This window comes from Electrona antarctica (genome assembly GCF_951216825.1).
Source record: "Electrona antarctica genome assembly, chromosome: 17".
NCBI classification, from domain to species: Eukaryota; Metazoa; Chordata; class Actinopteri; order Myctophiformes; family Myctophidae; genus Electrona; species Electrona antarctica.
In genome coordinates this window covers 5,346,534-5,363,932 of record NC_136798.1, presented here as the reverse complement: position 1 = coordinate 5,363,932, position 17,399 = coordinate 5,346,534, and the positions used below count along the sequence as shown (strand labels likewise).

At 43.3% G+C, this 17,399-nt stretch overlaps 1 protein-coding gene across 4 annotated transcripts in view; it reads left to right on the top strand.

The window, feature by feature from the left end:
* Positions 1-586: 586 nt before the first annotated feature.
* Positions 587-17,399, top strand: part of cnih3 (cornichon family AMPA receptor auxiliary protein 3) — a 150,890-nt gene continuing 134,077 nt past the window's right edge. For all 4 annotated transcript variants that reach the window (XM_079526503.1, XM_079526500.1, XM_079526502.1 and 1 more), the window contains exon 1: positions 587-1,177. In XM_079526503.1, coding sequence (XP_079382629.1) covers positions 1,100-1,177 — 78 coding nt within the window. In that variant the 5' untranslated portion in view covers positions 587-1,099. The remainder of the gene's footprint in view (positions 1,178-17,399) is intronic.

Sequence of the window (17,399 nt, the reverse complement as noted above, 5' to 3'; positions counted from 1 at the left end):
AGATACCAATTTCTGTGTAACACACGTTACCGCTGGTGTAGGGAAGGCTATACAGTGATCCAAACACTAGGCGGCGCCAATAGATCAGTCTTTTTCCTTCTATAGCCTAGAAGTGAAGGATTTCATCTTTTTTAGATCATTGGAGTCGTTTTTCTACATGTTTTCCCCTCTCCCATTTTCTCTCCCCCTTAGGCTATATACTGGCTTTTGCTTCTTGACGTCTTTTCATTTGTGTGCCATGCATTCTTTGGCTTTGTGGCTACGCGGCTGCTGCGGATTTATCTTTTTGCAGCCTTAATTGCGTTCACGAGTTAATCCAATCTTTTAAAATCTAAGCAATTACTAATGAGTTCGTAGGCTAAATATGTAAAATATCAATCAGTGGAACATACATAGCCCGTATAGATAGAATGTGTGTTTCTTAATGTTTCGAGCGAAGCTGCGCCTCTCGGCTTTGCGCGCAGGTCTTTTAAATCCACCTGTTAAAAGCGCCTCCTTCCCTGCGCTGGAGCCGATAGGTGTGTCGGGGGAAATAAAACAGCGTCTTTACGCTTTGTGCCAGCAGCTGAAGTGGGAGAAGTGGCGAGGCGCTCATGTCGTAGCAGCATCATTGCATGCGTGCAGCAGTGTTGCGTTCTGTTCCAGTAGACGAATGGATTACTACGCCGCTGACAGCTGAAATTCTCTCTCATCTCTCCGGAAGGTTTTGCGCATAACCTTGGTTTCAATTTCCACCAGTCCTCGGTGTGATTTGCGTGCGTCTGTGATTCTAAATGGTAATCGTTGGAGGACATTATAGTCCTGTCAACTCAAGTCTACTGGGCCAACTGGACTGTTTTTTTCCCCACAGTCACAATCTCAGCGTAAACACGCATCGACTTCAAAGTGAAGAGCATTGTGGACGCGCGCAGCTCGCCTGGAGACTCTCTCTCTGCAACAAATTGTTGCAAACACTCAGGGGACAAATTGATGGTGCTGTCACCGCCTTGACTCGACGTGGCACCATGAGAACTTTATTTACAACATTGTTTTAGATGTGATTAATTTGGACTCGTCCTTCTTTGGGAAAAAAAAGATCTATCGTTTCGCCCCTTCAATTATGTTCACTTTCGCTGCCTTCTGCTACATGCTGTCATTGGTCCTCTGTGCTTCCCTGATCTTCTTTGCGATATGGCACGTAAGTAGCATGGAATGCACGATTCATCTGATTATTTGAGTCTGAACGACGTTCATATTTTAGGACCATGTGTGTACTAATGGACGTGCTATATAGTGTTGTAGCCTACGCGCGTAACTGTGCGTAGTAGACTATAGCCTACATCACCTGTCTATAGTAGCCTGGGTGTACTAGCCTAGCCTACCTGCAAATGGGTATATAGCCTACTACACCCAGATAGCCTACCTTTCAGCATTGCATTGCCCATCTTTTAACAACCCGTTTGTTCCTCAGACAGATATATTGCAGGCGGCAGGCCCTTGGTATTTGGATAGCCTATTAAGACTTCAAATGACTGCAGGTGCGCACCTGTATCTTGAGCTGAAATGAGGAGACAGAGTTATATTTGATTCTGTTTATTTACATTATTTTTCTTTCTATATCGTTCTACTTCAGACAGTGCTCTCAAGCTCAATATAATGTGCACATGCGTGCTGCCATGCAGACTATATACATGAATTAAAAGACTCTTCCTTCCAGACCAATTAGGAAATCTGGTAGTGCTGATTCTCTTCTATATTCCCCCTCCCTGTTTCATCTCTCTCTCTGCGCTGCTCCCTCGCCCTTTCATCAAGCCTTCTGCTCAGCACAGCAGCCAGACCAGATCACCCATATGACTGGCTGCATTATGATATTGAAATAATCTAATTATTTGCAGCCTGCGCCTCATTCTCTGCAGCATGTGTCTGTCTCCTCTCCGTCATGGTAAAGGGCCTTATGTAAAGACAGATTTGGGTCAGGTCTTCCAGCCTATTGCCCTGGGCCTCCCTTTTGCATGGCAACAACAGACTTGAACATGACTGATCCTGGGCTCCAAGTCTGTCAGCTAATGGGGCTGTCTGTTCAGAGATGGTACTATGAACAGACTAAAGAGGCAGAGTATGGTGACTACGGTCATGATAGTAATGTTGGCATACATGAAAAGAGGACAAAGCAACAGTGAACTATAGAGACTTTGAATGATCTGTATATTTCAATGAATGATTTATGCTCAGGAAGTATAATAAATAGATCAATATAAAGTGTTTAATGACACTTTAGCCCCCCCATTTTTCATTTTTAAGCCACTTAAACCATATAGACTTTGTTGACTGGAGTCCCCCAGGGCTCCATACTTGATCCTTGCCAGCTATATATGTCAGCTAGCCCCTGACCCTCTTAAAGCCCTTTTCTTGTGGCATTTGGGTCATGCATCAGCACACATTATTGTTTTGCACTCCTGAATCGAGTTACCTGCCAATACCTATAGTCCTACATGGCACTGTTGAGAATTCCATTACTCTGACACAATAGGTAAAGGATGGAAAGATGGATAAGACAGAATAGATGGATGAGGCAGACAGACAGACAGACTGATGAACAAATAGGCCAACATTAGCCTCTTCCATATCTCTGATGCACATTTGGGAGAACTCACAGGAGGATCACAATGCAACACAGCATTCTGAAGCTTCAGCAATAATCTGCGGCAGGCTTTATTTTGCATACTGCTTAACCCATTCTGGACGGGAACCCGTTTTGGTGTTTTAACTAAGCATTATGTTATACTTAAGCTATTGAAAAATAGCAGATCTACAAGCTCATAGCGCGCCACCGAGTGGCGCGCTACGAGCTTGTAGGTCTGCTATTTTCTTTTAAATAGTGAAAATGTGGCACAAATCTTTTGAATATATTCTTTCAGAAGACTTTTTATTTATTTCGACATCAGGCCTTAAAACACCAAGGGCCCTATTATGCATGTCTTAAGTACCAGGTCTTATTACTTAACTTAAGACCTGGAGGCGTGATCAATGCCATTTGGCTATTCTGAGTGGCCAAACAGCATTGACCACGCCTCCAGGTCTTAAGTTAAGTAATAAGACCTGGTACTTAAGACATGCATAATAGGGCCCCAAAAGGGGTTCCCGCTCAGAATGGATTAAGATGGCAGAAAGAGTGGAGCTGCATCCTCCAGTGGGTCTGTGTTTCACACAGAGACACATATAGACGTGCAGGATGATAAGCCTCCTCGCTGCAAATGAACATAATTAGGAGGAGGCTCAGAGACTGTCAGGTGGGGATATACGTTGAAGGGCCACGTGAACGTGCCTCGGGGGTGCCTCGATGCTGCATGGCCCAAACCTGACGACAAGCGGAGAGAGATTCCGGAGCTGAAGCTCGTATAACGCCGGCAGGGCTTGCCAGGTACTTTGGCAGGCTGGTCTTCAAATGAGTTCCTCTTTTTGTTCTATTATTTAAAATAAATCTTTTGTTCGGGCCTCTGAGAAATGACATCTGATGGCAAAATATTCGAGTCTACTTGATGCAGTCACCACATTTGATCAGAGAGGGCAGCTTTTCCTTCCCTGGGTGGGGTGTGGATAAAAAGAGTGTGTGGGCGCTGGGATAATCTACCCCGCGTAAAATGGAGGTATAATAAATATCACGAGAGACCATGCTTCTGTGAGCAAATGAGTCTGAAGTTGATATACGTAACTTTGTGTGCCAATGTTGCACACTTGTAATCGGCAGAGCTACAAGCGTAGTGAGCTTAGTTGTAGATGAGCTCTTTGTCACCAAGTATAACTGAGGCTTGACAAGGCAGAAGGTGTCAACCGGACACACATGAGACAACGAGGCATGAGCAATGAGTTATGCTTCCTTTTTTACGTATTACCCCTCATGTCACCTGGAATCGTGAATGACTAATGATTAATGAAGCTACTTCTGATTATGAGAATGAAATAATATACCCATACTGTACATATAGATAGAATTATGTCACTGAATGGGTGGAATCAATTAATCACGGTGTTCAGCCCATTAACCCATTTTGACCTGAGATCAGATTCTAAAAATGTCTTCTACATCCTGACAGTTTTCTGAAAAAGCTGTTTCTATGTCAGTCGTTCTTCAATTTTTCAAAAATAGCAGACCTACAAGCTCGTAGCGCGCCACTCGGTGGCGCGCTATGAGTTTGTAGATCTGCTATTTTTCAATAGCTAAAGCATAACATAATGCTAACACCAAAAGGGGTTCCCGCCCAACATGGATTAACACATGTCTGCCTGCCTTATCTGCTTTCTGGTGTCTCATTTCCTGAATTCCTGCTTGTTTTTAACTCTATAAAATACGTCTCTCTCGAGCTTGTCCCATAGCTCTTATTCCCACAGACATTTCCCACAGATGACTTGACTTTGTCTGACGAATGAGGGATAAAGGGAAGGACACTATGGGGGCTATCTTTGGAACAGCCATTACCATTAATCACTTTTTTTTCTCCTATAGCTGGCCATCACAGGTTCCACTGCACAGTCAAATCCCCAGTGTTAGTTTTACTCTGAAAGTGTAAGAGTTGAATTGACACACCGCTCCTTTAAATGGCTATGTGTGTCCCTGTGTCAGTCTGTCCGTATGTGTGTCCGTTTAGAGTAGGACCTATCGACCCCTTACAACCTATTGACCCCTGCAGATGCCAGGCCATTCACACTAAGCACTCACCCATTGACCACTGCAGCACGCGCGCACGCGCCTATGTTAACTCTATAGCATATCTACAGTAAGTCACCCGAAACATACATTTTGTAATTATAACCGCAATCAGTGACGTGGCCGTAATCGGCCTTAAATAAAGGTTGTTTTGATTAGAATCGGAGATAATCTGAGAGACTTTAAGTCTTGGAGAGTGGAACGTCTCCAGGTGTTTCTCGGCCTAAACCCTGTTTCCTCTTCCCCTGTGGGTTGTAGTCCAGGGCCTGTTTCCTCTTCCCCTGTGGGTTGTAGTCCAGGGCCTGTTTCCTCTTCCCCTGTGGGTTGTAGTCCAGGGCCTGTTTCCTCTTCCCCTGTGGGTTGTAGTCCAGGGCCTGTTTCCTCTTCCCCTGTGGGCTGTAGTCCAGGGCCTGTTTCCTCTTCCCCTGTGGGTTGTAGTCCAGGGCCTGTTTCCTCTTCCCCTGTGGGCTGTAGTCCAGGGCCTGTTTCCTCTTCCCCTGTGGGCTGTAGTCCAGGGCCTGTTTCCTCTTCCCCTGTGGGCTGTAGTCCAGGGCATGTCTCATGGTGCTATCTGTGTCCTTTCTATGGGTGTGGCCTGTCCAGTTCTACGTTCTCCTTTTGATGGTAATGGCTACAGTATATACTGTCCTGTTTTGTGATCCTCCATAACTCATTTGTGGTTTTGAGGGGCCACAATAGCTTGAGGATGTAACACAGGCCTTTGAACCTGGAGCGTGCTTGCTTGTTAGGCCCTTGGTGGTCTTCCATGTTTCAGAGCCATAGAGCAGGACAGTCTTCACATTGGTGTTGAAGATCCATTGCTTGGTGTTGTTAGAGAGTTGTCTGGAATAGCCAGATCGGCCGCAAGATCCTAAATGCCAGCTGTGCTTTGCAGATTCGAAGCTCTATATCCCTGATATAACCTTAACCCATTTTGGGCGGGAAGCCGGGAACCCCTTTTGGTGTTTTAAGCATTATGTTATACTTTAGCTATTGAAAAATAGCAGATCTGCCAGCTCATACGAGCATGTAGATCTGCTATTTTTGAAAAATCGTGAAAATGTGGCGCAAATCTTTGAATGTATATTATTTCAGAGTGAACGTTTTTAACTCAAATCTTTGCTTCTGAGGAACAACATATTTGTCCCTGGAACAACATATTTTCAGATGGGGGTCGGTGGCCAATTAAATATCATTTTTGGGGTCCTTGACATGAAATATTGAGCACCACTGATATAAAAACATGAGGTATTTCAGAAAACTGTCAGGATTTAGAAGATTTTTTTTAAAATTTCGACGTCAGGTAAAAAAAAAATCATTAAAAGACTGAGATCTCCATCCATGGCACTCAATGTGTGAAGTGTTTAGCTCACGGAGTCATTCTCCCTCCTTACACATATTTTTGAGGGGCGCTATAGCAACTCCGTCCTATGCCCAGCTTTGAGGGTTTGTATGTGTACACAAACATTGGCTGATGATTGGCTGATCACCCCATAGCAATGATTTGATTGGCTGAGCAAAGTACATATTGAGGATAAAAGTGAGGGCTGAAAAGTGAAGACGCCAAAAGTGATTGGCCGGAATGACATTCGTGATGATTTGATTGGCTGAGCACGGAATGTGATGTATGATAAGAGTGCCCCTCACTTCACATGAGTGTGATTTTTTTTAATTCTCTGCAACTACCCAAAACAGTCACAAACACACACACATGCACATGCACACACAAACACACACGGTGGTTAAATGAACGTAAACCAAAGACATTAATCACAGATGACATATGAAACCTCACAACGCATTCCCATGGCAAATGACACAACAATAGAAAGATTACAGACACAGATGTGCCCTGAGGCATGCTGGGAAGTCTAGGATGTCAGAATATTCACAGGTTAATACAATCAAAGAGTCTGTGAGGTTTTTTTTAAACCATTCATCTTTATGACACACGTGAACAGACCGCTTTGTGGAGCCATAACACAAGTCAGATTTAAGATAATTGAAGGCAACTAAGCAGCAGCATGCATGGCGAGATAAATATGGTGTCACATGAAACTGTAACGTACTGTCAAGGAACGTGTGTGTGTGTGTGTGCGTGTGCGTGTGCGTGTGCGTGTGTGTGTGCGTGCGTGCGTGTGCGTGCGTGCGTGCGTGCGTGCGTGCGACGATGCGTATTTGTGTACAATGGGCTGAGCAGATAAATTTGCACAGGGGACCTTTTCATGATGTTTCATGTTATTTCTTTCAAATTGCAGCTGAAACTTGCTTCCACTGTAAATGGTAATGGTATAAGCCTGAGAATGTGTAATGTAGCTAATCCAACACTGTCATAATTCTGTTAGGGTTAGATTACATTTTGTCAAGCTTAAGGTTACCTCATTGTTGTGTTTTAATGCAGATTTGCATGTGTGAATTGATTTGACGAGTCCAGCCGAAGAGAATTATTTTATGAACAAAATTGAAAAGTCTATGAATTCCTAATGTCAACTGAATTGTCAGCTAGAGAAGCCATACAATGATGTGTTAAATAGCTCTATATTCAGATAGCAGTCATTGCTATAGAGTATGTGTTCAGTAACTGAAGTCTCTCTGTCTCTTAAAAACAGAAAATAAGTCTTTAGGTCGGCATAGCAATTTCATCAAATCAGCAGAGAGCTCTACAGGATACAGGATAAACAAGTCAAATTGGAAGTGATGAACCAAAAAAAAATGATCTGACAAAATTGGAACAAGGACATTATAAAATTGAAGCTGACAGATGGGTTCTCACTTCGATGAAATTGGTGGCCTAGCCGAAAATGGGGTTTTATTTATTAAAGAGCTGGAGAGAGATGCAGGGGAGTCCCCTGTTAAGCCCAAACGGTTTCAGCACGCGTCTACTCACAACCGTCTGGTTGGAAGGAGTTGCATGGCAACCCATTGATGTGGTTTGGGCTTTACTGAACAAACACAATAGACATTAGTGCTATGAGAATAGAGCTTTCCCCTTTTTTCACTGTGGGGACCACGGTCTTACAATTATTCATTTAACCCATTTTGACCTGAGATCAGATTCTAAAAATGTCTTCTAAATCCTGACAGTTCTTCGATTTTTCAAAAATAGCAGACCTACAAGCTCGTAGTGCGCCACTCGGTGGCGCGCTATGAGCTTGTAGATCTGCTATTTTTCACTAGCTAAAGCATAACATAATGCTAACACCAAAAGGGGTTCCCACCCAAAATGGGTTAAAAGGGGGCATATCTTTCCAAAATAAGGGCGTGCCCTTCAAATGTGATTGTTTCACTTTTATATCAGCCGGCAATTTGACATTTGTGATGATTAGTTGGCTGATTAGTTCGTTCAACAGCCAATCATTGTTGATCATCGTTCTGTAGGGTATATTTGGTTTGATTAATTCAGCTCGAACCGATCGGGAACCAGGCCAGCAGCATGGGGTAAAGACAATATGCAAGCCCATGCAAAGATGTCGCATAACTGATTTTGCTGCTCATAAACTATATACAGTATAGCAGTTATTATGTTCAATATATTGAACATAATTCCTGTGGCTCTTAAAAGACACGCCTTGGGTGTTTTCGTAACCCATGTGAGCTAGAGTTATTTATAAACTACAGGGTGGATAGCCCCAGCTATTCATTTCAATGGAAGTTGCTCAGTGGCGATTGAAGCACCCAGAAGTCTGCCAGAAATTCCTCTGTTGGCTCGATATAATTGGTTGGCTTTTGCGTCCTACGTCGCGAAATATCTCCATGAACGTCCATTTATATATTTTGCCCGCCCGCCTGCAGTTCCAGCTTTGGCCAGTAGGGTGGGGAGGATTCAACGTTGCCCCGCCACTCTGGGGGCCTGACGTGAATCCATGTGTACATTTTATATCTGTTGTTGTAGCCTATGTGCAAAACACATTGCGTTGTTTACTCTACACAGTCCAGAGCCGAAAGTGACATCTCTCTAAGCGGGTAGTCCTGCTCAATCTCCTGGGCAGTATAGGCCACAGGCCACTGCCTCGGCAGTGGACAGAATTCGGCATAACACCGGCCGGGCCGGGATGGAGAAAAACACATGGTCGTTTTGTGTGTGTTTTTGATCATTTGATGCGAGCCGGACACAAAGTTGTGTGTGTCTGCGTGTGTTGCGTTTAGTTTTCATAGCCTAAAGAGAGACGGTATGTGTGTGTGCTTGCGTGTGAGCCCCTCTCCATTCCGCCAGGCGGTAAACTCGTATCACATGGTGGCTCCTCAGAGCGGTCGTATCGGTGGACGAGGGGTGGCTTGTTGGATCTGGGCTGGTGAGCCGCTTCCAACAGTGCCCGGCTCGAGTCTGTCACCACAGTCATAATTGATATTTTCCTAAAAAATAGTTAAATCTGGTAATTATTCCCAAATACAACAAACTAAAAGCTTGTGCTCATGTCTAACGCCACACGTCTATGTCGCAGTGTGATCTGCGTGAAACACACACAAACAAAAGGTACATTTTGAACAAACGCAGACAGCAATGTATCTTTGGCCGCTGACAGTATTTTTACCGTGCTGGGCAGGTTGTGTGGGCGCTCTAATCGGTCCATCGCATCACAGAAAGGAAACAACGCAGAGGTAAAGTCAGTGACGTAAACGGCACTTCTGCACTTCTCTCATATTCATATTGTACCACATTGAGTGAATATTATTAACAGGGAACAGTTCCATTTAGTTTGCTGTTAGAATGCTGAACTGTGATATAGAAAATACCATAAGTGTAGCAGAGTGGCTCACAACCTCAGCCTAGATGGCCTTAAGTCTAATATCTCCCCCGAGTCATGGGGATATCCCTTTGGCTTAGTGGTTAAGATGTTGTCTGGCTTTTCACGCAGGAGACCCAGGTTCAATTCCCAAGTGTTACATAAGCATGCAGTTTCTTGCACTATAATTATTGATACGATTATTAATTTGAATCATTTCATGATTGTCCAGTTCTGTTCTTGTTCAGGATGTTCTATAGAAGATATTTGTATTATTTTGGACTAATTCCTCTTTTCTATCCCAAGAGAAGTGAAGTATCTTAACCACTTAAACCCAGCATCCTTATCGTGGGGAAGACTTTTGCTGAAAATAGTACACTACTATAGAGCGCTGAGGGATTCCGGTCAACCATGTGGGATTTAAGTGGTTTAGATATAACTCAAAATCTACTGATTCAAGAACGCAAGCTTTTCTTAAAAAGAAAGAAGAAATAAACCAGCCACTTGAAAGTGTCAAGGGACTATGGGCTCCATTTTCGTCACCGCTAAACCCCGTCTTTGAATAGTTTTTGAATAGTTAAAATGGCCAGTCTACAAGCTCACAATGTGTCAATGTAGATTGTCTAGTTGAATTATTCAAAAATGTTTTTCAAAATAGTAAAAAAAGGCAAAGAAGTTTAGGGATAAGGGGTTTAGCGGTGACGAAAATGGAGCCCTGTGTGTCCCAACTTGTCAAAACGGAATTTCCTGACATTACATTGTTCACCTCTACTGTGTAGCAGGGACGTGCATAGTGTGTTAGAGGGGCAGGGGCTGAAATCCCGTAAGAGGGCACTTTTGTATAAAAATAGCAGATCTACAAGCTCACAACACGTCACACTGCGACACGTTGAGAGCTTGTAGATCAGCTATTCTCAGGGAGCAACCCAGCACTCTTTAGCTAGTGGAGATGTACTGTAGCATATGACATGGATTTGTAAACAAATTTGTTCAACGCAAAATTCTGCGTTCCAAGTTCATTCTCCTGAACGCTGCCTTCCAGCGTGGCATGGAAAGGAGTGGCATTTGCATTTCTTCCACCATAGTAAATGCTGCATTCATTCGTGGATAGGGTTGTTTTACAGACAGGTAAAAGGGCAGGGGCGGAAGTCCCCTTTGATGTCTTATGTGTGCACTTCCCTGCTGTGTAGTGTTATTCAGAGAGCTAGTAGGCCTATACCTTTCACACATGACTGCACGTGATTACAAGCCATATAACCTAACTCTTAGTTCCCATTTTCGAAAAGGTCACTATAATGGATTTATTCATGGAAAACAAGGTTTGATCTACAGTCATTTGTGGGATAATATCATTGAAAGACAACGTCATGCTCTTTAGTGGACGGAATGACCAGGGAAGCACCTTTATAGTACCTTATCTCAGCCTCAGGTGTATGTGTATTGTGTAAATGTAAATGTGTAATAGGTACATTTTTGACTTGTTTGATTTGCTTCTTTTTCTACTTCTTCCCTTTCTTTTCTACGAAAAAATAAATAAACAACATTTACTTTGTAAATCTAAAATCTGTGATGTGACGCTGATTCTAATTCTGGAATCAATCTGCTCATCTCATGGAGTGAGATACCACCACTCCTGGGAGAGCTCGCATAAACGATTTAAGAAGCCATTTTAATTAACATAGGAGGTGAACTTCGACCGCCCCCCAAAGCTCGGTGCTCCAGAGCAGACCAGGTTGTGGTTGAGAGATTCCCTTCCCTGCGAAAACCACAGCTCCGCTAATGTGTTCAAAGCATCATTAATCCATTTTGGGCGGGAACCCCTTTTGGTGTTTTAAACATTATGTTATAATTTAGCTATTAGAGAGATGACTTCCGCACACCCGGTAGGTTTGGAGCAGGTGCGATGATGACGAGGCATATACAATGTGAAAGGAGGGACACCCGCACACTGCCACTTGCTGCGTTCAGAGCATTTTATTAAAGCAACGTTTCGGTCTTGCGACCTTCCTCAGCCTTCCTCAAGCCTGAGGAAGGTCGCAAGACCGAAACGTTGCTTTAATAAAATGCTCTGAACCCAGCAAGTGACAGTGTGCGGGTGTCCCTCCTTTCACATAATTTAGCTATTGAAAAATAGCAGACCTACAAGCTCATAGCGCGCCACCGAGTGGCGCGCTACGAGCTTGTAGGTCTGCTATTTTTGAAAAATCGTGAAAATATTTATTTCAGAAAACTGGAGGATTTAGAAGAATTCTTTTAAATGTCGAGGTCAGGCCTAAATGGGTTAAGCCAGGGGAGCGAGCCAAGTGCCCGTTCCGGCGCACCGGTGATGTATGGGAAAGCCCTGTGGCGTAGATATGATGTAGAGGTTCCCCCCAAGCATAGCAGAGGGCACAATGTCAGGTTGACATCATTTAGTCTCCCAGTTGGGAGTCCCGTTATGTTGACTTGGCTGTTGTTTCGGATCACAGTGTTCTGTGTGGGCGACACGAGCAAACAGGCAGGCAGTAAAACTCAGGGAACACTCATTTGTGAGGGTTGGAATTTTTTTGAGTTTTTTTTACTTTCCTTCACTCTACAACTGCGTTATATTTCTTCTTTTCAAAATCTTTTTATTTTCGTTTTATAACGGTATGGGTGTCAAGTCACAGGTTCATAGAAAAAATACAAATAAAATCAGATTTTAGTATCAGTGACTGAGGTAAACAAACGTACTGTATGAATCACAGAGATCGTGGGCAGACATAATTAATTGTTATTGTGCAAAACATGCCCCTTTTTAGACCCAATTTAGTAAACAACTGCGTTATATTTTGTTCACTTTTATTACTGTGCAGACGTACACAGTAAAGTCCTATGATGTAAGTGTTAATGGATAAATTATCATTGAGGATTTTATTTGCAATATGTACCGGTATATTTTGTATATTTGTATTATATACATGTAACTCGAGAACCGTTCGCCCCACCTACTTCAAATTTGACAGGCGCATTCCACACCCCCACAGGGAGTGCAGTGTCCAGTGTCGGTCGGACAGACCCACGGTTGTCCAGAACCACCACAAAAGGCCTCTGCCCGGGCTCTGGACAGGGCTCCCTACCATAGAGTATATAAAGGATAGAGACCGAACTGGAGCGTTAGCCCCGCCCCCCGCTATTCATTTCAGTGGAAGTTGCTCAGTGGCGTTTTGAAGCACCCGGAAGACTTCCGGATGTATAATGATAACTCAATGGCTCGAGCGAGTGGAAGTTTAGCCTAGGCCCGGACCTCAATTTTGAGGTCCGGGCTTTTCACGTGACGTCATGAACGTCCGTCCACTTCCATTAAGTGCTGCAATTCCCCATTTCGCCAGTAGGTAGTGGCATCTTCAACGTTGGATAGCCTTACTGGGGGCTTGCTCCCTACCCATGCTCCATATATGGAGCTGGCCTGTTCTGACATCACAACACTCCATATTTGGGCATGCCTGACACAGAGCTCCATATTATTGTGTAATTTATTTGTATGTGTGAACTTGAAACATTATTGTACTGTAAAGCCCTAACCACACCAAAGGGTCGAGACGGTTTTAGCGTTGTCCCTGCCGTAGCGTTGTCCCTGCCGTAGCGTTGTCCCTGCCGTAGCGTTGTCCCTGCCGTAGCGTTGTCCCTGCCGTGTGATATGTGACCAGATTTGACTGAGAGACTGCCATCGCGCAAATTACAGCTTTTCACCAGAGGAGAAAAACATTTTTTTTTTAATGAGTTAATATCACAGGCAGACTCTTCACACACTAGAGCATGTCTGAAATAAGTGTCAGAGCTGAAATCGACATGTAAATATGAAATAAATGCTTAAACATGTAGCTAGGTGTAATGTTAGAGACCACAGAAGTGAACCTTTCAAGCCTGTTTTCTCAACTCGCTGTTTTCTGCAAGACATTAATCTATAAGCCATATCTCCAAAACTGGTGGGTCAAACTGAACAACCAATATGTCAATTTGACCCTAGTGATTCAACGCATGGAATTCAATGGCCCAAACCACACCCAAGGGTCGAGGCGGTTTTAGCGTTAACTCCTTGCAACCGTTTTGACCCAAGGAGTTGCATGTGGTTAGGGCTTAAAAGGTCTCTTTTCCCTTGATCTTTATCTTCTTTAGTATAATAGTATTAGTTTACTATGATTAGATTAATACACGATAATCAACACAAACACATTATTTAGAACACACCCAAATCAAAACATATTACGGCGTACGTGTTTAATCAATTATTCAATCAATGCAAACGGCATAAACAATTATTAGTTTGCCTCTTATACAAAAATAAAAGTTACAAGTTACAAGGCTGCATTCTGTCGCGCGTGCCAAACTGTCATTCTCTTGTATTTTGTACCGTACTTGTATTACTTCCCACCACGAAGTAACCTCGCGTCAGACTATCCAGCATATAGAGCGTCGCAGTCCCGCCTCCTACCCTGGACCAGGAAATGAAACCCAATGCATTTTCCTCATAGACATTTCTTAAAGTATTTATTTAAAGACGGTTACGCCGCGGACAAAGCCAACTCGAGTCGTGACAACTCATGACAACACAAACAATATTTTGGACCAAACAAATAATTACAAAGAAGAAAAACAACAAAAAAAGTGTTGTAACCTGCCGTTTTTTTCTTCTTTCTAATTATTTGTTTGGTCCAAAATATTGTTTGTGTTGTCATGAGTTGTCACGACTCGAGTTGGCTTTGTCCGCGGCGTAACAGTCTTTAAATAAATACTTTAAGAAATGTCTATGAGGAAAATGCATTGGGTTTCATTTCCTGGTCCAGGGCTAGGAGGCGGGACTGCGACGCTCTATAGCTATCCACCTCAGAGGAAGGTCTGGTAAGACGGGCAGTGTCGGTAGGCCAATCAGAGGCAGGCGGGGCGTTACCATGTCTATGCTCGGACGTAGAATAGAATCAGGCGTTTAGCCGTGTGTCTGAGGCCTGATCGCTAGACATGTACAAAGTAAAAATATATATTAATAATAATAACAATAAATATAGATTTTCCTGACCTAAAAGTAGGGATGTCCCGATTTTTCGCATCTGATCCAGATACCTCAATTTCTGTGTTAGCCGATACCGAATACCGATACCAGTGTCGTGATCTAGCTATATATCGTGTTGTGTTTATAGCAGACTCCTCACTCAAATGTGCACTTGCAGTTTGGGCAACTCCAAAGCAAACTCCACATGTCCCAACATTTTATTTACCTGCCATAGTCAACCCCTTACGTGTCGGATCGGTGGTTAGACTGGCATATTCACCGATACCGATATGACCCGATATGACAAATAAGGGCCGATCCGATACTTTTCCCGATACCGATACAGTATCAGGACATCTCTACCTAAAAGCTAACACAACTTGATGCACATTTTTTTGTTTTAATTAGGCAGCATTAGCTAGCATTCCAGTTCTCATTCCTCCCCTGTTTGTGCCTCTCCTCAGTGTGTCTGCTCCCACGCTGAGATTTTGACATGTACGGGACAGTCACAGGTTTAGCAGAGGTGCCATGTGAATAATTTCTCATGCTGAACTCTCACGGTACTCTCTCATCCGTGACACTGTCTCCTCACTAACGGCTACACTACTTGCCTCCTCAATATCCGTGTGCGAGAAGGAACGTTTTCAGTGAAACTCCTTATGCGTAACTGTAAAATTCTATATTTTACAGCAGAAGGAAGTGCTGCAACATGGTTCTAATGGCTCACACGACAGTGAAACAGGTAGATGAATACAAAACAAAGTCAAGGACATCTTCTTTTAATACCCCAGTGGTGTAAGTGGTTCATTATCATGAAATAATAATAATAACTCTTAATCCATTGAGACCTGGAACGCATCCATGTCACGTTAGCGTTTAACCACATTAACCATTAACCCATTTTGGGGCGGGAACCCGTTTTGGTGTTTTAAACATTGTTATAATTTAGCTATTGAAAAATAGCAGATCTACAAGCTCATAGCGCGCCACCGAGTGGCGCGCTATGAACTTGTAGGTCTGATATTTTTGAAAAATCGTTAAAATGTGCCTCAAATCTTTCCGAAAATTGTCATGATTTAGAAAACTTTTTTTTTTTAATTTCGACGTCAGGCCTGAATGGGTTAAGACATTTTCATGTCAAGGACAACCAAATTGCTATGTATCCCCATTGCTCTCCTTTCAGAGATGGGATGATTATTCACCCACTGGTCGAGCCAGGAGGGAGAATAATTGCGACGCTGTGGTGTCGAGGCCAAGTTGCCCCAGGGAAGAAAGAGCCAATAAGTGCCCTACAGGGCATAGACCAGGGAGCAATGGAGTATATGGCCTGGAGCTATGGGGTACAGCTAGATGTGTGCCAGCACCAGGGAGTTGAATCTGAGACAAATGGGCTACATGGAGGCAGTGGAGTGAATGCACATGTATTGTATTCTAGATGAGATATAGGGGAGGGTCCCCCCTGGAGACTAGACAGGAACAAGCTGCACCAGCTCCAAGCAAAGGATATGATAGAGTTTGGGTAAGTCCCTTCGGTGAGGAAAATCCAGGTTTGTTTAAGATTTCTGACAATTTCTGACAAACACTAGTAGTTGCAGTCCTGTAGGAGTCGTGGTGACAGTGAGGTGTATAGAGCGTCGCAGTCCCGCCCCCTACCATGGACCAGGAAATTAATCCCAATGCATTTTTCCCATGGACATTTGCAAAAGTATTTATTTAAAGAAGAAACCTGCCGTTTTTTTTCTTCTTTCTAATTATTTTTTCGGCCCCAAAAATTGTGTTTGTTGTCATGATTTGTCACGACTCGAGTTGGCTTTGTCCGTGGCGTAAACGTCTTTAAATAAATACTTTCTGAAATGTCTATGAGGAAAATGAACGGAGAATCATTTCCTGGTCCATGGTAGGAGGCGGGACTGCGACGCTCTATAGGGTTTTCCAAGGAGGCTAAGCGTCTCGACAAGGTTGAGCTTGAGGTGTCTGATGTAGACCTACTATACAACTGGATATACACACTGTATATAGAACTCATTATATACAGTATTTCAGCAAACAAGCAGAGATGCACACCTCTCACCCCCCTTTGCCAGAAATGTGATAGTTAGTCATCATTATGAGGAACAGATGTGGGATGTGATGACAAGAGAGTTGCTTTAATGACATAGGAGGGGGGCCCAGGACTGATGCCATGCAAACCTTCCATAAGACAATAAGTGCAGGGTAATTACCCTCACCATGGCATAATGAGGCAAATTATTAACATATTCATAAGGCTATAGGATCACAACCTGGTATTTCTTCATCTCTATTGAGGAATTACAGAATAGACTGTGAAAGTGTCAATGATACAGAACAGGCTGGAAAATGGATCAATATGCATTTGGGTTGGTTTGTTGACAAATTCCTAGTAGGCTAGACACAGCTCTACAAACAGCAGAATAAAATTCTACAGTTTCGGCATGAATAATCTCTGTAGAGCAGGCTGTGTCGAAGCAACATTATTTAGGGTTAAAGTTTCCCAACAAGCTTTATTAGTTGCATGTATAAAAAAAAAACGTGCTCACTCACGATGATTTCCAGAAACTGTAAAGCTTGTTTTGATAGCCTTCAGAGTATAAAGAGATCAGGTGTGAGAAGAAATGGTGTGACATTTCTCAGAGAAACCAGTGATTTGTAAGGAAACGGCAAGGCTTTCTAGCGACATGAGCTGCAGGTTAATGGCAGTGATGTGAGGTTTAGTTGAGTTAGCTCAGCAATCGAACCGCGAGTTCATTAACCCCCACTAGCACCCCATCCATCATCCTGACTCCACTGTTTCTATTGTTCTACCGAACAACACACATACTGTAAAGGTATAGTGACCCCCGTGCCGCCACCGCCCCCCCCTGTCCCTTTTATCTACCCCTTCATTATGTCCATCCACTCTACATTTTCCTGACTTCCCCTTTTTTGCACAATTTGTCGGTTTCTGATTTATTGCGACCGGTTA